This window comes from Apium graveolens, chromosome 9, assembly GCF_009905375.1.
Source record: "Apium graveolens cultivar Ventura chromosome 9, ASM990537v1, whole genome shotgun sequence".
NCBI classification, from domain to species: Eukaryota; Viridiplantae; Streptophyta; class Magnoliopsida; order Apiales; family Apiaceae; genus Apium; species Apium graveolens.
The window spans coordinates 15,753,989-15,778,156 of record NC_133655.1 but is presented as its reverse complement, the minus strand read 5'-3'; the positions used below and the strand labels follow the sequence as shown (position 1 = coordinate 15,778,156).

The following is a 24,168-nucleotide window of genomic DNA, read 5'->3' as shown; positions in this document are numbered from 1 at the left end:
ACCCGGGTTATGTTCTTCGATATCGGTATAAGTGTAACGCCCAAGAGGCCACTTCTCCCGAATCATACTCAAAAGGGTTTTCTTAGCCGTATCATCTTCAATACTATATTTAAACAAAAGAAAACAATAAACATTAACAATTCACATAAAAATATTGAACAATGAACAAAAAAAATAAACATATAGGAATAATGTAATTTAAATTTTTTTTAACTTACTGTCCATCGGAGATATCAATGCGATATGGCTTCAATGGCGGTTTCTCTCCATATATGCCACTCTAATGTGATCGAGGTCGCTTTCCTCGCCATTCTCGCTCCTCCGTATTTGTCATGTGCCGAGTTGGATCATTCGGGTCCGAATCCGAATCCGTCGGCTCATGCAAATTTCCTCCTTTTCCCTTTGCACCCTTGCCCTTGCTCTTGGCCTTCTTACTCGCGACTTTGGCCTTTCCCTTAGCCTTTGCCTTCCCCTTATCTTTTTCCGGCTCCTTGTTTTTCCCCTTCTCTTTTCTCGCCATCGCCAACACCACAAGACTTATCATAACCAATGTCAACATCCAAGCAAAAAGATCCTAAAATAAATAATAAAAATATATTAGCCAATATGAAAACAAACAAATCGATGAAACGACTTGCATTAGTAAATCACATTATATAAAAATGCATTTGAAATCAATTAGAAATATATATAAATTCACATATTAACGATACATTTAAAATAACATAAAATGCATATTAAATCACATTACATATAAAATATATGCTAGTAAATCACATTACATGAAAATGATTTTAAAATCACATAAAAAAGCATTTAAAATCACATAAATGCATATAAAATGCATATAAACGTATCCATTTCATAAATTAACGATAAAAATAAACACAACTAAATAGAGCATTGTTTAATTACGTAAATTAAACCATTAAATCAATTTAATCTATATATACAACAAATTAAAGTTCCAAACTCACATATAAAGTGCAATATTTATCCATTTTCGAGTACGGATCATGTTTACAAGAGCAAACCCCTACAAATTAACCCTAAAAATACATTTATACTTCTACTTAAACGTAAACAAACCGACAAAAAACCTAAAATTTATATTTATACATATATTCAACAAATTGACAAAACCGACGAATCTTTTACATGCAAAATTTTACATGAAAACTGAAAAATCATATAAACTTCAATTGGAAGTGAAAAATTCAATTTAAGTGAGAATCATACATTAACAAACACAAAAAACGAATTACTAACTTCGAATCATATATACACACACATAAAATACATACACACTTATATAATCGAGTAAAAAAAGTACATAATCGAGTGAAAATCTTACATCGAGAGTGAAACCGGAGGCAAAAAGAGATGATTTGCGGGTAATTCGTGGATTAAACGCCATTAATTTGAGTTTGGGGATGATTTTAATGTATATTTGAGAGAGAGTGAGAATAAAGAAAATAGAGGAGAAAAGAAAGAAGAAAGAAACTGGACATTTTTTTTTATTTATAACAGACTTAAAACCGACCGCCTAGTTGGTCGGTTTTGTCCTTGGACCCTGTGCAACATGCAAAACGACGTCGTTTTGTAAAAGGCGGGGTTTTTAATTTTTCACCAAAAAACCCCCGCATTTTTGTAAGCGGTCGGTTTTAACATAGGGTGGTCGGTTTTATGCAATTAAATTTTTTAATTTTAGGGTTTAGGGTTTAGGGGTTAAAAACCCCTAAATTTAAAAAAATCTTATAAAAACATGATTATTATTATTTAAATAGCCTAATTTTTGGTACATTTGCTCGTTTTTACCACGTCGGTCCATCCGTACGGTTCGATCATGTGTATTTCATAATTTTTATTTTTATTAATTATTTCACCTTTTTAATCAAAATTGCTAATTTTCTTATAAAAACGTATTTGTAATCGTTCAAATGTGCTATTTTTTTGTGCATTAACATATTTTGACATGAAGTTAACATCCGTACGGTTCGATCGTTAAAAATAAATTTAAAATTATACTTATAGTATCGAATGGTAAGTTCAACTTATTCTGTCTACAGAATGCAGACATACTTACTGAAATAATTATATTCCATATGATTTTGATTATAATATTTTTAAATAGCCTAATTTTTGGTACATTTGTTCATTTTCACCGCGTCAGTCCATCCATACGGTTCGATCAAGTGTATTTTATATTTTATATTTTTTTTATTTTTTTAATTAAATTTGCTAATTTACTTATAAGAATGTAATGGTACTCATTAAAATGTGCTAATTTTTTATGCATAAGCATATTTTGACATGAATTTAACATCCGTACGGTTCGATCGTTAAAAATACCTTTTAAAATTATACTTTTCACATCGAATTCATTTTTTTTTAATTTTTAATTAAATATGTTAATTTACTTATAAAAACGTAATGGTACTCGTTCAAAAGTGCTAATTTTTTGTGAATAAGCATATTTTGACATGAAGTTAACATCCGTACGGTTCGATCGTTGAAAATAAGTATTAAAAATGTACTTTGACCAAGACTGCTAAAACCGACCGAGGTCAAATGTGCGAAGTGGTCGGTTTTATTTCAGAAGCCAATTTAATTCTTATAACCGACCACCTTAAAACCGAATACACCTTTAAGGAGACGGTCGGTTTTATCAAGAAGGTGGTCGGTTTTGGGCAAGGAGACGTTCGGTTTTCTAGGAAATATTATGGTTAAATATTATGATTTTTTGGCCCTAACCGGACGTAAACGCATAAAAATTTAGCATTAAAACCAAAAATTCACAAACCCATTAAAAATTTACTATAACTTATAAATAAAGTATCCTAATCATTACAAAATTTACTAAAAATCATCTTTAAAATACAAATGACGTTATTCAAAATCGTCAAAACCATCATCATCTTCGTCATCATCATCATTCTCATTGTCACCTTTACTTATTTCTTCTTCTCCTTCATTTTCATCTTCGTCATCCTTCAAATCATCTTATTCGTCTTCTTCTTCTTCTTCACGCCGAATAAACGGTATTTTTCCATATTGTGCAAAATCGACAAAGAGCGAAAACGAGGTCGATGCATTAGATCTATCTTCCTGAAAAGCGTCCTCTACATCATTTTGCGCAACGATAGATTCATCAATTGTACGACTTTTAGATTTGACCACCGTATATATTTTCGCTTTTGGATCCAATACACTAGGAGCATAATATACTTGTGAGGCTTGACTAGATAAAATTAAAATATTATTTGACTTCAATCTTGAAGTCATATCAATTGTAATCACACGATTCTTATCAATCCTCACACCATTACCAACACTATCAAACCATATACATTTGAACAAATATACATGATTACATCCTTGATAAATAAGTCTAATAATTTCTTTTAGTTGACCATAATAATCAAGATTATTTCCATGCAAATTTCCTTTAACAACAATACCAGAACCGGATGCAGATTTTGTTAAAAATTTATATCCATTAACTTGACAAGCCTCAAAAGTCATAACTTTTAATACCGGCCCTTCAAGCAAGTCCCTAAAACGAGGTCCTTCCACCTCATCTTTACCAACCTAAAAACAATTCAAATCGATGAGACGTTGTAATTATAAGAATTTTAAAAAAAATCATGCAAATTAAAAATAGATAAATACCGTTTGTTTAAACCAAGTTTTAAATTGACTTTTGACAATACGATCTAAATCTTGAGGTGTTGTTTCCGGGCGTTGTCACATAACACGATCTTGGTACTTCCTAAAATATAAACAAAAATTATGCATGTGTCATTAACAAAAATTATTACGCATATTTTTTAAAGTAAGATTTTGGTACCTTAGATAAGGTTGAACTTCAGGAGAGTTTAAAAGAACATATTGTTCCGCTAACTCTCGTTCACCATCACTCATGTATCGTGTTCCTTCCTTTCCAAGAGATTGAATTGGATATTTGAACACTTCTAAATTCTTGGAATTTTGCACATCAAACAAAACCTCGTTACGACATACCTTATTATGGATCATGTCAGAGGCAAAATAAAAGGAACAAATATTAAGAATCTCCTCCTCCATATATCGTTCGGCAATTGACCCCTCAACCCTTGCTTTATTACCGACTTTTTATTTTAATTTGCCCAACAAATGCTCAATCGGATACATCCAATGCCAATAAGCAGGTCCAATAAGTCTAATTTCTTCGGTTAAATGTACAACCAAGTGTTCCATCGAATCAAACCAACTTTGAGGAAAAATCGTTTCCAACAAACACAACGCTTTGATAACCGATTTTTCCATTATTTCCAAGTCGGTTTTTGTAACCAGAGATGAACATAAATTTTGGAAAAAGTTAGAAATTGCCATGATTGCATCGACAATAGGCGCCGGTAGAAGTTCATGAATTGCGAGAGGCAATAATTTTTGAAGAAAAATGTGACAATCGTGTGATTTGAATCCATAAAATGTACACTCCTCAACTTTTCAACAACGTGATATATTTGAGGAATAACCATCCGGAAGTTTAATGAACTAATTCATTCACACAAAAGTTTACGTTGTTTTCTAGTAAGGGAATAAGGTGCTTTAGATGACTTTCCTTTCTCATCGATCCACAAATGTGGTAACACCCCAAAAAGCTTGCAATCCACTCTTGCTTTTTTATGATCTTTTGACTTTGCCGCATTGACAATAGTAAAAAAAATGTTTTCAAAAACATTTTTTTCCGTATGCATGATGTCAATTGAATATCGTAAACTATGTGATGACCAATAAGGGAGTTCGTAAAAGATTGGGACATGAGTCCAATGATGCTCTTCCCCGTATCCAACACTCCTTGCCTTCGAATTAGTCTTTCCGGGTGGTGGAAAAACTAAACCATTAAGCAATTCCTTAACACCCTCACCGGACAAACGACCACGAAATAATCTTCTTTCTTCGTTATCAAAAAAAATACTTTTTTGACGGAGTGGATCATTTGATTCAAGGAATATTCGGTTCATGCCATAGAAACTACATTTTCCACAATATTTTAATTGAAACCCTTGCACGCTTCCAAGACACACTTGACATCCCATCTTTCCTTTGCCCGACCACCCACTTATCATACTCATATCGGGATAGTCACTTATTGTCCACATAATATTCGCTCTCATTGTAAAATTTTGTTTCAAAGATTGGTCGTATGTCTTCACCCCGGTATTCCACAATATCTTCAATTCATCGATGAGAGGCCTTAGACAAACGTTAATATATTTTCTAATACTATTTGGACCAGAAACTATATCGGTCATGAACATATAAGGCTTTTTCATACACATCGATGGTGGAAGATTGTAGACAACTATCACCACGGGCCACACACTATATGTTTTTTTCCCGGTAGGGCCAAAAGGGTTGAAACCATCGGTCGCAAGACCGAGCCTTATGTTACGAATCTCTTGAGAAAATGAAGGATACCGACAGTCAAAATTTTTCTACTCTTCTCCATCCACGGGATGACTTATTTCTCCATCTTTCACATCTCTATTTTTGTACCATTTCATGTGATCGGATGTATGTGCCGACATATATATGCGTTGTAATCGAGGGATCAAAGGAAAGTGTCTTAAGATTTTTTTTGCTATTTTTTTACCATCTTTCCTAGAAACATCCCGATAACGATCTTCACCACATAGATCACACACAACTTTATCCTTGTCATCTCTATAAAATAACATACAATCATTCTCACATAAATCAATTTTATCATATTCAACCCTCAAATCCTTCATAATTTTTTTCATTGCATAATAACTTTCGGGTAATGTATGTTTTTTTGGTAACACATTCGTAAGAAGTTTAAGCAAGCTATCAAAAGCTTTATTACTACAATGCGAGTTATTTTTGAATTCCAATAATTTGGTGGTAAAGCTTAATCTTGTGTACTTTGTATTGCCGGGATAAATAGGTGCTCCATTTTCAACAATAACCTCGTACAATTTTTTAGCACTATCATTTGGAGCTTCTTCTACATTCATAGTTCCCGTATCCGTAGTTTCATAAAATTGATAATTTTTACCGCCTAAATCATGTAACATCGCATTCAAATCTACCGGTTCTTCTACTCTCGAAGGTTCCCGAACAAAATAACGGTGATGTGATGTTCGACTACGTTTTCTTCCTATTTTTTCACCGTGCGACGTCCACACGGTATAACCCTCAAGCATCCCTTTAGCAAGCAAATGAAATCTAACATCATAAATCTTTAACCAATTCAAATTTTTACAACGTTTACACGGACACTTCATTGTACCATCTTCCATTCCATTTTCGCTAGCAAATTTTAAATTTTTTTTACACCAATTCTATATACCGGGGCCAATGAAATTTTATCGTTTTGCAATTGATTACCAATCCAACTTCGATCAATGGTTTCCATCTACAATAATATTTTTTAAAATTAAAAAAACATATTTAACAAATAATTTATCATTAATCTCATAATTATTCATGTATTTCATAACACACATACACACACACACTATAATTACAATAAATGAAACTAACTTACAAATTATCTACTACCAAACTTTAATTCTCACAACAAACATTATATAAAAAAAATAAAAACATTAAATACATACAACAATATTTAATACATACACCAACATAAACACACACACAGGTTAAAACCGACCGTCAGCGGTCGATTTTAGGCAGAAGAATAAAAGGACACCGTTTTCTCTGTAACATGTACTTTTTTTGTACTTTAAATTAATTTTTTCTACAAAACCGACCACCAGATATGGTCGGTTTTAACCTGCAGAATTTGTGGATATAACCGACCACATGTAGGTGGTCGGTTTTAAAAGTGACACATCAGTAAAACAATGTTATTTTTTTTCAGTAAAATCGACCACCAGTGGGTGGTCGGTTTTATGTGTGTCACGTCATCGATACAGTGTCGTTTAGTTGGCATATAACCGACCACTGAAGTCGGTCGGTTTTAAGGTGACCAAATCGACGTCGGTCGGTTATGTCCGGTCGGTTTTACCCTATTTTCTTGTAGTGGTAATAATATATTTGTCGCGTAAAATTCACATTCTGACTTGTATTATTAGTCAAAATAATTATCAATAATATATTAATGCATAATACCTCAATGATGTTTCAAACTGATACTTGAGACAACCAATACTCAAACATCTCACAAACGATATCTAAGACGACTATATATCTTAAAAATAACTATCAAACATTAAATGACTACGTATATAGCTACCACAAAACTTAGCTAACAAAATATACCTAATCTGATTATAATATTAATCTACCCATACAATTATTACCCAATCCATTATGATAATAATTATTCTATATACACAATTATTACCCAATCCAATTGTGTCTTGTATCACCAGACTCATATAACTTATTGGGTTGTAACCAATAATATCCCTTTAACCCAATGCTTTAAAGATTGAATGGTAACATCAAAACATTAACGCCCATTTATCGATGCCTCCCCTCAAACAAGAATCCATTCATCTCAATCTTCCAACTTTTGAGAATCACTAAAATTCGTATAATGACCTCCAAGCTTTCGTTCTTCATCATAACGGTATATCCATCTACAAAATCACGTGCATAAACCATGAATGCCTCCTTTTACCATTGAGTCACCCGATCTTTGCTTTCACAATTAATCAGCCTCTAGAGGAACATCATTAGTATCATCCAAAAAATTTCACCTGGTTGATCAACCATCAAATCATTGAAACTATTGCAATAATTCCCTCCATCTTCCATATCTAATCCAAAAGAATTCATCCATGATGCAAGTCAGCCTCCAAAACGCACGTAACTTTGTCAATAATTCCATAATCATACTCCGCTATATAAATTAAACCTCGAACTTTTCTCCAACCCAATTTATCACGAACCTCGGCTCTGATATCACTTGTTAGGAGAAAATAACCACACATACACGAGACTCAATTAACCAATACGGAGCACACACCCAATAATATATTTGACCTGGAAAACTTATATTCCAAACTTGTATTATTAATCAAAACAATTATCAATAATACATCAATACATAACACCTCCCAAGTGATACCTAATACGACTAAATCTTTTAAGCATACCTATCAAACATCATATGATTATGTATATATAGCCATCAAAAAACTTATCCAACAAGACTTACATAATCTGATTATAATAATACTTATCTATCCATATAATTATTACTCAATCCCATTATAATAGTAATTTTTCTATACATACGATTATTACCCAATTCAATTATCTTATATCACCAAGTCCATACAATCTATTTGGTTGAAACCCAACAAGAATACTAAAATGAGATCGTGAGAAATAGACAACTTAAGTTGTCATCAAGTCTGAAAATTATATGACAAGGTGAAATTTATGATATTACAAGTACATCCATTTCTTGAAGTTTATGATAAATTTATGAAAAAACCCAAGAGATAAACTTAAAGAACCTACACATCTATACTAGTCTAATATCTATAGAGTAACCTTGGTAAGCCTGTAATAAAATATGGAGAGAAATTTATGAAAAAGGTGCTAAAGGAATCTCCTAAGGACATTTTCACAAATCTATTCTAAATCTCATATAAATATTCCTGATAAGTAAACCATTACTTATACTTTTTTACTTGTAGATAAATAAAGGGTGTCTATAGGTTTAGTTAACCGAGTTGAGAGCATTTTACTTAGTGTAAAATCTTTAAACCTAGCCAATATAATATAAATTTGTAATCAATCATATTTTTGTAGGTTGGTTAGGATTAACTTAGGTCATATTACACGGGTTGCCCATAAGTATTTACCGTTGTAGGGAGAATTTGGTACAACAATATTTTGAAAGTTCGTGGCTGGAAAAAAAATCTAGGATGCTGGTTGGTGGCGAAGAAAGGTTGTTTGTGGTGGTGGCCAGACTTGTATGATGACTTCTCAATAAATGAAACGAGAATGTGTTCTTTCTCTTACTCTTTGTCGAGTGTCAATTCACATAATCATATAAGGTGCCTACGTACCACATTTATAGTGATCAAGATTCACGTAGTTCTTGAGGAACAAGTCACACAATTAGGGTTAGGGTTTTAAATACTCATGCTAACCATGCCATTTCTAATTCAGCTCTTTAGCCAATTAATCAAGCATATCTCGACCATCCCCACACATTTTCCTATAATTTCGCGGCATCTCCGCATTTTTCTTCATGATTATAAGAATGTCCCCCGTCGACCTCGAGTATCACGAATAACCCAGTCATCACTAGGTTGTTGTCCATATTATAGTCAAAGTTCGGTGATGCGAGCCGATCTGACCACCTTGGCTTGTACCAACCTGCCTGGTGGGGCAATTTCCACAACCCAAAGAAAGTCACGAAGCGAGCCACCCTTGCCTCACCTCATGCTTTAAATATTTCATCGATCATTACTCCTTTTGTACCTCTGACTCACACGATATACTCATGCGATGCGAGCTGACTATAATTTTATTTTTTTAAAAAAGTCTCAGCTCGCATCATCTTTAATATGATGAGAGCTGAAGTTGTCCAGCACCCTTCCCAGCGGATAATAAAAGTTAGGAGGTTTCAAGTATGGTGGGTTTGCGATCATCTATTAAATCATGACCATGATGAGAGCTGGAACTCCTGCTAGTGATGAGAGCCCGAATCCCTTAGAGAAAAGAGCTCGAATTCCAGAGAGAGTATAACTCGAATCCAAGAGAGGTGAACCCGAATCTCTTCTAATGAGGAGAGCCCAAATATCGGGTAGAGAGGAGAATCTGAATCCACGATACAAATGATAGCTCAAATCAGAGAGAGAGAGAGAGAAAGAGAGAGAAAAGAGAGAGAGAGAGAGAGAGATGATACTGAATTTCTTAGAAAGAGAAGAGATCCAATTCATGAGTGAGAGGAGAGCTCGAATCCAAGAGAGAGAGTTGAACCCGAATCTCTTTTAGTATGTAGAGCATGAATCCCTAAGAGTTAAAAAAGATCTTGAATCTCGTAGAAATGAGAGCCCAAATCCATGATAAAGAGAGAGAGAGAGAGAGAGAGAGAGAGAGAGAGAGAGAGGGCAGAACTCGAATTCAAGGGAGATAGATGAGCCCGAATCTCTTCTAGTGAGGAGAACCCAAATCCTTTAGATAGAGTAGGGCTTGAATCCCATACAGAGGGGAAAGACAATATGCATAAGAGAGATGAGAGCTCGAATCCAAGAGAGAGAATTAAGCACGAATCTCTTCTAGCGGGGAAAGCCCGAATCCTAAGGAGAGGAGATCCTAAATTCATAAGATATATGAGGGCTTGATTTCGGCTAGAGAGTTGAGCTTAAATCCAAGTAAGAGATGTGAGCTCAAACCCATCTAAAAAAGTGATCCTGAGTTTCTATCATGTTTCCTTGAATTCATGTGTGTTGTTAAGTTTTCTTCCATCTTCAATATCTTTATTAGGCTTAATCTCAACATTTCATATTTAGTAAGGTGAGTCAGAGACCCCGTTCTCTTCAACTCGGTCAGCTTGGCTCAATATTCAGGTAACTTAAGGTAGGTCTGTTTAGAGCCCATGACCAAATTTTGACATAACATTTATAATTAAAAGGAATAACTGTATCCCGAAGTTAATGTATATCATGGATTAGTGATAATGTAACGTAATTGAACATGTTATACACTATATTATATAAAAATATATAATAGTAAGCTGTCAATATTTCTGTTACAATCAAGAATACAAAAATATTAAGTTCTTAACAGAGCTCGTTGCATGTTAAAAAATGAGCTTGGACAAAGTGTTTGGTTGTGCGGCTCAAGTTCGGCTTGAAATCTGCTCGTTTACATATACATGAATAGTTTTATATAATTCTTTTTTTTTGTCATTTTAAGAGTAGATTTACAATTTATTTATTAAATATCTAACCCATACTTGCTGACATTAGTTGGATTCAGATAAAAAATGGTTTTATTTATTTGAGCCTAAAGTAATCGGGCTAAATTGTCTTAAAAAATTAATTTTTAATCAATGTTTAATAAAATATAATAAGCTAGCTCGTTTATGTCCAAACGCTGTTCGGCTCGTGAACAGTCGATATGGTATATTGGTCCGTTTCTCAAGGATGAAGCGGATCCCTGAAGTCTATTGGGCCATTTTTCTAACTAATCATGGGGACTGAATTCGAAAATGAAGCCCGTGAAATGTGAAGGCTTTTGGGCCAATTTTATATCAGACTCGGTTACATGTTGTTACGATCAAATTTCTGATGATGGTAGAACGTCCTTCGGTCATGTGGAGCGTTCTTCGGTCGGACCTGCAAGGAGAAGAATGTGAGGGTTTAACCCCCGATTCACCTCTAGTGTGAGAATCAGTAATCGGCCATTCATGAGTAAGATTGAACGTACAAGTGTCGTGTATCTACCAAAACTGTACATGCCATTGTAGGTAAAATTATGTATATGATTGTGTGTATAGACTGGTGTATTTATCCAAACCTCGGATATAAATGCTTCGACCGTTACATTTAGGAGAAAGATGAATGTTGAAGGGGGTTACATTTCTTTGATTTACTAGTCCAACGGTTGGCCCATGGCTGCCTTATGGGCCTTCAACTATTGGGCCTGATAAAAGGGGCCACTATCACTAACATGTTCCTGTCTATTGGTCGGACTAGTGTGTGGGCGATAGACAATGTGCGTGGCCCATTTATGGGTATAAACCCTAAGGCCATTCGTCGTGGTATGATGCTCAGTCGCAGAGATCGAAGACAAACGGAAGCTGGGAGAGGACCTAAAATTGACCGAAGAGAGGTGTTTCCATTCGACTTTGATATGTTATTGAGAAGGCTCGTGGCCTCGACTGGAATCACAAGCTCCTTCTGGACGAAGGAATGGAAGATCCAGTCGGTCGTACTATAGAAGAATTCGGGTGAGGATGAAGACCATTATGACAATTGATTTTTATTTTATCAATCTCCTCCCTTCGAGCTTGCAACTTCTGCCTTCGGGTTGTTTTTGTTATGCGGTGTTTTTCACATATTTGGATGTTTCTTTACCTTGGTGCATAATTTATTTCTCTTTTGCATTGGCTCTTTGGCTTCTTTTTACCTTAGCAATTTTGCAAAATTTTAGTATATCACATCTTCGACTTTCGTTTCGCCTCAACAGTGGTGTCTTCGTCCTTTCCCTTAGTAATTTTTGGCAATTGTATCTTCAGATTTTACGTTAATTGCAACTTTGACTTTTTTATTGATAATTTTTAATTTTTATCGCATCTTTGGCTTTCATTTTGCCTCAACAATGGTTTAATTTTCATCGCATCTTCGGCTTTTATTTTGCCTCAACAATGGTTCAATTGTCATCGCATCTTCGGCTTTTATTTTTCGTCAACAATGGTTCAATTTTCATCGCATCTTCGGCTTTCATTTCGCCTCAACAATGGTTCAATTTTCATCGTATTTTCGGCTTTTATTTCGCCTCAACAATAGTTCAATTTTCATCGCATCTTCGGCTTTTATTTCACCTCAACAATGGTTCAATTTTCATCGCATCTCCGGCTTTCATTTTGCCTCAATAATGGTTCAATTTTCATCACATCTTCAGCTTTCATTTTGCCTCAATAATGATTCAATTGTCATCGCATCTTCGGCTTTTATTTCGCCTCAACAATGGTTCAATTATCATCACATCTTCGGCTTTCATTTCGCCTCAACAATGGTTCAATTTTCATTGCATCTTCGGCTTTTATTTCGCCTCAACAATGGTTCAATTTTCATCGCATCTTCGGCTTTTATTTCGCCTCAACAATGGTTCAATTTTTATTGCATCTTCGGCTTACATTTCGCATCAACAATGGTTCAATTTTCATCACATCTTCGGCTTTCATTTCGCCTCAATAATGGTTCAATGTTCATCACATCTTCAACTTTCATTTCGCCTCAATAATGGTTCAATATTCATTGCATCTTCGGCTTTCATTTCGCCTCAACAATTTTTGAGGTTTTAGCATCCATCTTCGCCCCAAGTGTTTTAGGGAATAGGGGCATCGTTCAGAAATGATATTTAGCTTTATTTGCCCCAATGATGGGTCTTGTGTCTTAAAGACTTACTAAAAATTACATATTAAGTATAGGTGATATAGAGACGAAGAACCTATTATCTTCGGATAGCCCCTAAATTAGTGTTTCGACCGGTATCAAAATCTTATAAAGGAGTGGGGGAACGAATGAACTATCTTCTTCAGGTAGCCCCTATATAGGTGTTCGTTCGCCCCCTTTCTAGAGGTAATGTCATGCGTAATGTTCCCTCCGAACGAAGAAATATTGTGAGGACGAATGACTTATCTTCTTCGGGTGGCCCCTGGATAAGTGTTTCGTGCGAGAGATAAAATTTTAAAGAGGGACGGACGAAGGATTTATCATCTTCGGGTGGCCCCTGGATAGGTTTTCGTTTGCCCTAACTAGTTTAAAAAAGCATGGTTATCTCTTGACAATATGAAATTAATATAGAGCTTCCCCCTTTTTTTCCTTGACTTGTTTCAAAGAAATTTTACGCTGCTTCGGCTAGCTCATGCCTTCGTCCTAACTTTCAAAATTGCCATATTTGTCCCCGAGTTTTTAGGATACTGAATAGTTCGGATTCAGAACTTCGATTTTTAACCTAGCATAATTTATTTTTATGCTTCTTCGGTCTCCATTCCATATTTCAATTATTTTATGTTTTTTCGGTTTTAATATTTACCTTAGCGTAATTTATTCAATTGACACGTCTTCGGTATGTGTATTAACCTTGGCATAAATTATTTATTTTACTCATCTTTGACATTTAATCTAGAGTATTTTTTAATTTACGCGTCTTCGGTATTTAGCCTGACGTAATTTATTTTATATATGCGTCTTAAAATATAATATTTACCTTGGCATAGTTTATTTGGTTTGTGCATCTTCGGCTTTATTATTTTCCTTAACACAAATTATTATTATTATTATGATCGTTTCAGAACCACCTTCTTGCCCCCCAAGTGTTTAAGGGACTGAGTAGCTTTTGCTTCGGGATTTTAAGCAATTAGGCCGATTTGTTCTCTCCAATCCCGAAGGAAAGATAATTAGTGTCTTAAAGACTTTTTCCGCTATGGGGTAAATATTCCCCTTGAATATTTAAGCAAGTTTCTATATTATTCGAGATACACCCTAAATGGGTATATTTCTAATTTATTTGTTGTGCTAAATTCGGATGAATTTGATTAATTCAACTTAATGCACTTAAATAAAATAAATTTCTGCATCCGAAGAAATGTACTTTAAGTAATGTACTGAAATGTACCTTTAGTCGGATCAGGGTGAGCTTCCAAAAGTTTTGTTACCTTGACCTTGTCCTGGCTGCTTTCTTAAGCTGGGCTAGGTAGTCGTTCAACTCCTCGTCCGATCCTTGTCTGAAGCAGATCATGAATTCAGATACTTTTTTCTTTGCATGTGTTTTACTCTGTTTTATGACTTGCTTTTGTTGTCACATATAAATATATTGAATTTTCGCAAGTCTAGACAGCTTGACACCTCCTTACTAAAACAGCTGTATCTTTCTGTAGAGAAATTATTTTTACGAACCGTTTTTTGCATAAAAAAGAAGACTCCAAGATCTTTCTAACGGTATGTAGCTTGCTATCCATAAATCCCAGAGGAAAGCAGTTTATTCTGTAAAGTTTGACATTTCTGCAGTTTCTCTAGAATCTGGACAGCTTTACACCCTGTCACTAAAACGGTTATAGATCGCTGTAGAAAATTTTGTTTGGCGAACCGTTTATTGCATAAAAAACTAGACTCCGGTATCTTTTCGATGACGTATAATTCAGTTCCCAGAACCTTATCAATGAAAGCAGTTTATTCTTCAAAGTCATGCTTTCTACAGACTTCTGGACAGTTTGACACCCTATCACTGAAACAATCATAATTCTTTGTAGAAAATTTCTTTTGTTGAACCGTTTTTTGCATAAAAAGCTAGACTCTGAGATATTTCCAATGTTATATAGCTTGCTGTCCATAAAAGTTCCTAGAAAAACAGTTTAATACTTGAAGTCAGACCTTGTGCAGATTTTAAATTTCTGTAATTTTTTGAGCAGCCTTTCCGATCATTTTTCTGTAGGTTTTCAATAATTTTCCTGGGAATATTTCAGCATCTTGTCTGCCGAGTGTCTGGACCTGTGGATTGATAAGAATGCTAAGTGTCTGCCAAGTGTCTGGACCTGTGGATTGATGAGAATGCTGAGTGTCTGAACCTCTGCATTGATGAGAATCAGAACTGCAGATTGATGAAAAGTAGGACCGGTGATGACTAGGCTTTGTTGTTTCTCTTTCCTTTTTCACATCTCAAGATTTTTTGAACTCTTTCACTTGACACTGGGTTTGTGCTCTTCTAGTTTGCACACAAAAGTTGTTGTCCAGGTCTTACATCGAACATGGCGCTACATCCGGAAACCACCATATATTGGTATATACGTATAATCTTGTTGTTTGTCATGTGGCTACTTTCGTTGGCCTTATTTTGAGTATATCCCCACCTCTAGCATCCCGTATGTGTGAAGTATTGACCTCTTACTTTATCTGTGTGGCTTTGTGCAAGATTCTGATGATAGGGACGTATCAATTCGGGGTATGAAACCTCGTCCATGCTCACTAGTTGTTAATCAAACCCTCAAGTAGGTAACAGCCCAACAGATGGGAGAAAAGCATAATAACATTCCCCTGTATAGGTCAATATCCATTTGCACATGTAATTCACACATAATTATTTGATGACGAACGCTTGTAATATGAACATATATTATGAAGCTAGCATGTCAAAGTAATTTACTTATTCTATGCTAACCAACTAACATTCAGTATAGCATATGGCCTTGTTTGATAAGTCAAGCGCGTAAGCACCATTCATGTTTAACAAAATGACAATCTTTCTGGGGCTACAACTACAAATAGTCATTCTAATACCGCTCTAATTCATGCATATCTTGGTGCTTAAGTGCAAAAATATGATAACCAAAATTACATGATTATCACTGATATTCTCGAAGATTTAGTAACTTGAACAATTCATAGTGATAAAATGGGCATTTAAACATGAAGGTAATTACAACGATTATAGTAAATAAATAAACAAATCATTGCAATAGAAGAATATTGCTTATCTAGTTGTTAATTGTTCAGAACAGCCAATGTGTGTAATATTTACACGTGACCATCAGCCATCAGCTCCTCTCAATGCCGTTAATTTTAGCCGTTAGAGTCGAAACCAATTTTAGTTTATCTTTGACACAATCATCCTTAATTGTTTGGATTTTGGATTAAGGCACTTGTACGTTCCCACAGACAGCGTCAAATGTTACGACCAAATTTCTGATGATGGTAGAACGTCCTTTGGCCATATGCAGCGTTCTTCGGTCGGACCTCGAAGGAAAAGAATGCGAGGGTTTGTCCCTCGTTTTACCTCCGGTGTGAGAATTAGTAATTGGCCATTCATGAGTAAGATTGAACGTACAGATGTTGTGTATCTACCAAAATTGTATATGCCATTGTAGTAAAATTGTGTATATGATTGTGTGTATAGACTGGTGTATTTATCCAAATCTCAGATATAAATGCTTTGGCCGTTAAATTTAGGAGGAAGATGAATGTTGAAAGGGGTTACGATTTTTTGATTTACTAGTCCAACGGTTGGCCCATGGCTGCCTTATGAGCCTTCAATTATTGGGCCTGATAAAAGGGGCCACTATCACTTGTTATGTCCAAAAATTATTATAAACAATATTCAGATTGAGATTGATAAAATAGTCAAAATTGAGGAGAAAACGCCTAAAATTGAGGAACGGATAAGATTACCTTTCCATAAAAGGAAAGAAGGCGCGCCCTATGAATAAGCAGGACGCGCCTTATGGTGAAAATGGCTGATGGAATGTTGCATCTGTCTATGTATGGGAGGCGCGCCCTCATGAAGGAGAGGAGGCGCGCCCAGTTATGAAGAAAATGATGAGGAATTCCCTGGTTAGATCCTTACTTGAGGCAACCTTTAGAGCGCGCCTTGATTTAATAAAATGTTTGAGGAAGACTTTTGACATGGATATTTGGAAGAGCTCTTTGGAGGGTTTGAGGAAGATGGAGATTATTTTTACTAACCTATTTGATGCAGGTACTCTATCGAAGAACTCCTTCCTGTAGCATATCTATAGGAAAGGCGGTGTCCGTGGTCAGAGACCTCCTGGGGTATGCCTGATGATTGAAGACCTCCTCTTGTAGTCAATGAGTTTCCTGTGCTTTGGGAGCTCTGTCTCTGTAGTCAACGGGTGTCCTCGTTGGGAGACTTCGGAGTATCCTGCACTTTGTACCCAAAAGCTTGGCATCACTTGTCCTGTAATCTGGTAGGGGCTCCTTATCGGGGGGCAAGGATGCGTCCAATATTTGGGGTGAACCACGGCTATACCTACATCCGCGGACTAGAGAAACAGCTGGTAGCGGAGGGTTATCCTTGGCCGGGTAGATGCATTATCCGTGAAGTCTCGAAACCGCGGACGAGCCTTGGGCCTTTGTGGTTGGGCCTCATCGGCGGACATTCCTAAAGCTAGTAGAAGACAGTTTCCAGTAGGTTTCCTATTGGGCCCGGGGACAAGAGATCTAAGCTCATTAGGTTTCTTGTTTCCAAAGAACTACGTTGGCTTGATTCCCTATAAATAGGGATACGTAGGCAAATTGTAAGGGGTCAGAAGCGAGAGCGCAAAGGAGCCACCACTAACCCTAAGCAATCTCAGCCACCAATAACCACCACCATTAAATACTGTTCATCTTTTCCGACGAATACTGTTCATCAGATCCATCGATTACTGTTCACATTTTCGACGAAGAACCGCCATCATAAATCTTGTTTTCGGCTACGAACCTCAGTCTTTTTTGCTCCCAAATTCCTCCGTCAACAAATTGGCGCTAGAAGGAGGGGCTAATAAAGATCTGCATCTAGGAGGAAGGATGTCTCAATATCATGATGGAAGTTTTTATGATGGAAGCTCTGAGGAAGAATTTGATCATGGCTATGAACATGAACCTTACGTTCCATCAATGACTGATCGCCCCACACCGGACGTTGGGGGACAGCCGCCTGTGCTCATCAGCAACGCTGACTTGCTGGAACAACTGTATCACATGAGTGATACTCTGAATGGCTTCGATTCAAGGTTGAGCACCATGGAGAGGCGCAAGACCAAAAGGGGCCTTCGTCGGGCCGTGCAACTCACGGACCTGGGAAAGCACCCATGACTGATAAAGATGCCTCGGCCGGCCACGGTCACACTGGAGGGGGACGTGTGCCGATAACCCCGCGACGCCTGAACTATTCCAATGATACGTCCCCAATCATCGAGTTGATAGAAGAAGATGCTGATGGTCGAGAAATCCTACGGACAGATAACCAGAGGGCTGCACATCCACATCAGTCTGGGTGTAGTCTTGAGGAGCGCCGACAGGCGGAGTCTATGCCAGAGAATGAACAACGAGGCTTTGCGGCTTTAAAGGATCGCTTGGGGATCCGCTTAGGCGACGATGATCTGAGAATGTTGTTACTTGAATGGTAAAAGGAAGCTGATCGTGGAGACGTGACGCCCCATGATACAACGCGTATGCCCCTGAATTCCCATAAAAATCAGGAGCGGCACCGCGATCATGAGAGAGCTCCTCCCCGCAGATCGCTGAACCGATATGGTCGAGGATATGGAAGCGACCGCTGAGAAGACCCCAATGGAGGGGACGAGGAGGAGGTCGAGGTAGGTACTTAGATGGGTATCGCCGCGATAACTACCGTGGCTACACTGATGCCCGCTGGTATAATCGAACAGACAGTGATAACTTTGCTGAATATGATGATCATAGAGATGTGGAGAATTATGATCGCGAGACGGCTCGAGGCCACGATCGGGGTCAAGGAGAAAATTAAGGGGGAGATCAAGGTCGGAACCCCGAAGTAATTGTAATACCAGAAGATGCCCAGAACACGAACCAGCAGCAAGCCCCTCCAGGTGGGAACCAAGTAGAGGTACCTCCACCGCAGCCCCAAGGTCCGCAGCCTCAAATGCAAACTATCCCAGGTGTGGGGACTTTCAATATGGGAGATCTAAAAAGACTACTTAACCATCTGGAAGGCAGAGTGATGGCCACAGCCGAAATCCCTTCCCCGTTATCGGTGGCTGTAAGAGAGGCACAGTTGCCGGCCGGTTATCGCAATACTACTAGCGATCTCCGTTTCCACGGAAGCTCAGACCCCGTGGAATTTCTGGGATGATTCAATATAGAGATGGATGTATATCAAGTCCCAGACTTGGCTCGATGTCAGCTCCTGGCAGCGACATTCAGAAAAAGTGCCCAATAATGGTTTCAAAAGCTTGGGCCGGGAGTAATCACTTCCTAGGATCAAATGAAGACTCTTTTCTTGACCAAGTTCCAAGCGGCTGTGAGATATGTTCCCCTTGTTACAACCCTCGCCAACATCAAGCAAAGGAAGGATGAAAGCTTGACGTTGTACTTTAAGAGGTTCAATGCAGAATCTACCAGCGTAAGGGGGGCTTCAGACGAAGCCTTAAAGAGATTTTTGATTGCAGGACTAAGGGTTGGTTCAGACTTCTGGAAGAACTTGCAAGGAAAAGACCCAGCTACTCTAGTGGATGTCTTTGCTTTAGAAGAGTCGTCCAAAGCCATAGAGCAATCTCTGGAAGAAGTACAATCAGCTGCGCAAGCAAGTTAGAGAAACAAAGTAAAGAAGATAGACAGATCTCCAAGCCCGAGGTATAGAAGGAGTAGTCGAAGCCCAAACCGAGTGAATACCATGACCACGAGGAGGGAATGGAGTCCTCCCTCAAACTATGGCTACAGAACAAGCTGGTACACGCCTTTGGTCGCGTCAATTGAGCACATCTTTGAGGTAAACAAAAATAGAAGGCTGTTTAGAAAACCCGAGGCTTTATCATTCTGGAAAAGTAGAGACAAGAAAAAGTACTGTGAATACCATGAGTCATCCAGACATAACACGCATGAGTGTCGATAATTAAAAGACGAGATCGAAACACTTATCAAGGAAGGGTATCTTGGCGAATAGGTGGTTAAGGAAGTAAGGAGGCACAAGGATAGCGCTGACATGGTGAAGGAAGAAGGAGGGCGAGCCCCGCGTAGGTCGAACATTGAAACTTTGGAAGAAAATAAATTTGTCAAGGAGGACAACATTTGAATGATCTACGGGGGAGATCCCGGGATGGAATGCAGCAACAGGGCCTTGGCGAGATACGCTAGGGAAGCTCGATTCAGGCCTCTCACAGACATTCATAGGTTGGAGACTCGACCACCCAAAGTGTTTAAGGGAGAATCTATGGATATCACCTTCAGAGAAGCTGATGCCCGGTGGGTGCATCACCCCCACAATGATGCGGTGGTCATTTCCATCCAGATCGGAACCAAAAATATCCATAGGGCCTTCGTGGACAATGAAAGCTCGACAAACATCCTCTACTACAGCACCTTTAAGAAGATGGGGCTACCTGATCGGGATATGTCAGGAGAAGATTCGTGGGTCTATGGTTTCTCTGGCGCGGGAGTTAGAGTTATGGGATCAATTCAATTGCCATGTACTTTGGGGGAAAGTCCGTTGTCCGTAACAAAGATGCTCAAGTTCAAGGTCCTGAATCAGGAGTCATCCCACAACGTGCTGTTGGGACGGCCTTTTCTTCGGGAGATGAGGGTTATTACTTCAATCCACCACCTTACCATCAAGTTTCCAACACCAAACGGTGTGGGAAGTATAAAGGGCTCTCAGTATGACTCTCGAGAGTGCTACAGGCAAGCTATGGGGGGCTTTAGAAAGGACTCACACGCCAAAGATGCATCGGATGATGATCGAGAAAGGAGCGTCGAGCAACCGATCGAGGAAATTCGAGTCCATTATTATGTCGAGCAAGAAGACAAGCGCCCCTCTGAACTGCCTCCAGCAATGTTGCTTTTGGAAGATACAATCAGAATTGAAATGTTGGAAGAAGAGGAATCCTCAAATACCATAGTCCAAGCAGATTTTGATGGGGAACGGCTGGAAGGAAGATTTGATGTCTTACAAAGTCTCGGACAAGATGAGCATAAGGTAGATGCCCCTCTCCCTGAGGGCGCGCCCTTACCCTTGAAAAATATAAAGGAAGTTTATGCCCCTGCGATGCAGGGCGCGCCTTCTAAAGAAGTCGATGCTCCTCCTAAAGGGGATGCGCCTTCTCTATAAAATAATGAAAATCATGATTCGCCTGACCTAGATCCACGGATACCAATGCCAACGGAGAAGATGGGGCCAGCGGAAGATACAATTGAAATCCCTGTCGACGAAAAAGATCCAAGTAAGGTTTTGAGAATTGGATCTCAGTTGGCACCAAGGTTGAAAGAGGGTCTGTCGATATTTCTCTTGGCAAACCTTGATGTATTTGCATGGAACCATTCTGATATGGTGGGAATCGAACCAGAGGTGATGTACCACCATTTGAATATCGATCCCAAACATAAAGGGGTTCGACAAAAGCGCAGGGCCGTAAGCGGAGAGAGGGCGGCTCCGTCCCTTTTATGGTATAGATGAACAAGAAGTTCAGGTTTTTGGTTTACATGTTCAAAAAATTCCAAAAATGGTACAGATTGCCTGTACTTTTGGGGATTCCCAGTTGACACCCAGAACAAGTGGCGTTCTGGGGTCATTTATATTTTTTTTCTTCTGCCCGGAATGACTTGTGTTTGTTTTGTTTTGAACGGAATTAAATTAGATGAAGGGCTATTTTTGGACTCCCATATTAAATAAATGGAAAATGTTTCAGTAAATTTTTTTTTGTTGGCTTGTAATGTAAACCTATTTTATGTGTGTATTTTTTAATTTAAATAAAAAACCGTATAAATAAGACTTTTCTAGCTCCAAAAAGGGTGTCGTGCAAATTTTTTAGGTGAGGGCATGTTTTGGCACGGGCGTATGTAAATAACCGTAGATTTTTTGGGTTCCAAATTTTTTTGTTGTGTTGTAATGTAAACCTATATTTTGGGAAAAAATTAATTTTGAATTAAAAATTTATATGACCAACACTTTTGTAGCTTCAAAAATGGTGTCTTTAGCGGCGAGTGCGTAATTGTCACGCGTTGGCAAATTTGTGCACGGGCATATTTAAATAACCGAAAATTTGTTTAGGTCCATTTTTCTATTGTTTGGTAGGTATGTAAAAAAAATTTGAGTCTGTATGATTAAATATAAAATTTTATTTATTCGAGAGAGGGTGTCATAACGTTAAATGTAAAAACGTTAACTGTTAGATGCATACATAAAATGAATGTGTAATGAGCATTGGAAACTAAAATATTATGATAGAACAAGTAAATAATGAAATGGAAAATAAGGAAATGGAACCATATTACAAGTAGACTGCTTGTAATAGCAGTAGTACATATGTTTGACAACAAGATCACGTGTTTCAGTGTGGGCGCCCCGGGCATTTCTTACTACGCTTGATGTGACCTTCTTGGTTACATAAACTACATTTCTTTCCAGACCACAGACCATCAATCTCCGTTCGGATCCGCACCGATTGTCCCTTATCCCCGTATTTTTTCTTTAGTTTTTTCAAGGACTCTTCAGGCACTAACTTTCCATACCCCTGCCAAGGTACAGGTAAGTCATAGTTCCAGTATTCAGTTGGTTCCAACGGATAAATTATTGGCCTGTACAAGTCCTGCATTGTTTGGTTCTTATGGAAATATTCGATGAAATGCTCCCAACTCAATCCATGTGTTATACAACCTGCCATTGCATTAGAGCACAACATGTGATGGGTCGCCCATTTTCCACAGGTGCACGTACGGTCATTGAGGTTGACAACCTGGGTTTTACCACCCTTTACCGTCCCCTTAGTAGTTGTTTACTGATGTGTTAGTATTTTCATAATCCCGCGGAGACAATGGAAAGTAATAACCGTATGTCCTGTTGCCTTCCTCCGAAATTTTGTTAACATAGCGGCGGAACGTGCACATAACTGTTGCCCCTCTTGTAGACCGTCATCCACTATGTTTCGATGTTTGTCTACAATTGTGACCGCCTTGTAGAAGTGGTACTTCATCATTGCTGTTACTGGAAGAAAACGAACCCTCCTTATGTCACCGTTGAATCCCTCAAGCATGTTTGTGGTTGTTTGACCGTAGCGAACACCACTATCGTGGGAAAGTGTCCACCTCTCTACGGGTATTATAGCAAGATATTGTAGGGCGGTGGGGGCAATTTCACCAATCCTTGACATATATGCATCGTGCTTTGAGACTTGTATGGTTCTTCCAGCTTTCCACATTAATTTTTTTAGTTCACCACATGGGTGATGACCTTAAAAGTTACTTCTTACATGGAGGAGACAGAACCTATGGATGCCGAGTGGCTCAGCAAAACCATTTTGAGGGTCTCGTAGGGCAGAGATAATGTTGGCTACACGGTCAGAAATGATGTAGACGCCGGTCCGTTGCCGACAGACATGTCTTCGAAGACGCTGTAAAAACCAAGACAGTTCTCGTACGTCTCCTCATCAACCAAGCCATAACAGAGAGGGAATGAGTGGTTGTTCGAATCAACACCCATAACAATAAGCAGCTTGCCCCTATATCTTCCTTTCAAGAATGTCTTATCTATTGAAATCACAGGACGTGCATGTTGCCACCCGTCCATCATTGCCTTTAAAGACCAAAAAATCCGCTTGCAGACGGACGTGCCCCGCTCCTTAGCATAAGGGACAACATCGATCTCAGCAATGGTTCCAGGATTTGTCTTCATAATGGCTGCCAGGAACATGGATAGAGCTTGGTATGCTGTAGCCCAACTGCCATACACTTCCTCAATTGCTATTTACTTCCCTCTCCATGCTTTCTTGTACCCCAATATATGGTTGTGCTCGTTGTTGATTAGCGGGATAATGGTTTTAATGGGAATTTCTGGTGTATTTATTACCTGTTTCACATAAAATAGTAAATGTCAAAAAAAATTCGGCCTTAATAAGTGGCGTTTGCTAAAGATTTACTTACAAGTGGTTTTACAATCTGTGCAATCATCCTTGTAGATAACTTCTTGTGATCT

General features: G+C 38.0%; 1 protein-coding gene across 1 annotated transcript; it reads right to left on the bottom strand.

Moving 5' to 3' along the window:
- Nucleotides 1–23,526: 23,526 nt before the first annotated feature.
- On the bottom strand, nt 23,527–23,886 carry LOC141685057 (uncharacterized). Its single transcript, XM_074490181.1, has one exon. It carries the CDS (start codon nt 23,884–23,886, stop codon nt 23,527–23,529), a length of 360 nt encoding a protein of 119 aa, XP_074346282.1.
- Between the last annotated feature and the right edge of the window lie 282 nt (nt 23,887–24,168).

Excerpts from the sequence above, each read along its gene's own strand:
- LOC141685057 (XM_074490181.1), bottom strand. The coding sequence starts at position 23,886 with ATGTTCCTGGCAGCCATTATGAAGACAAATCCTGGAACCATTGCTGAG.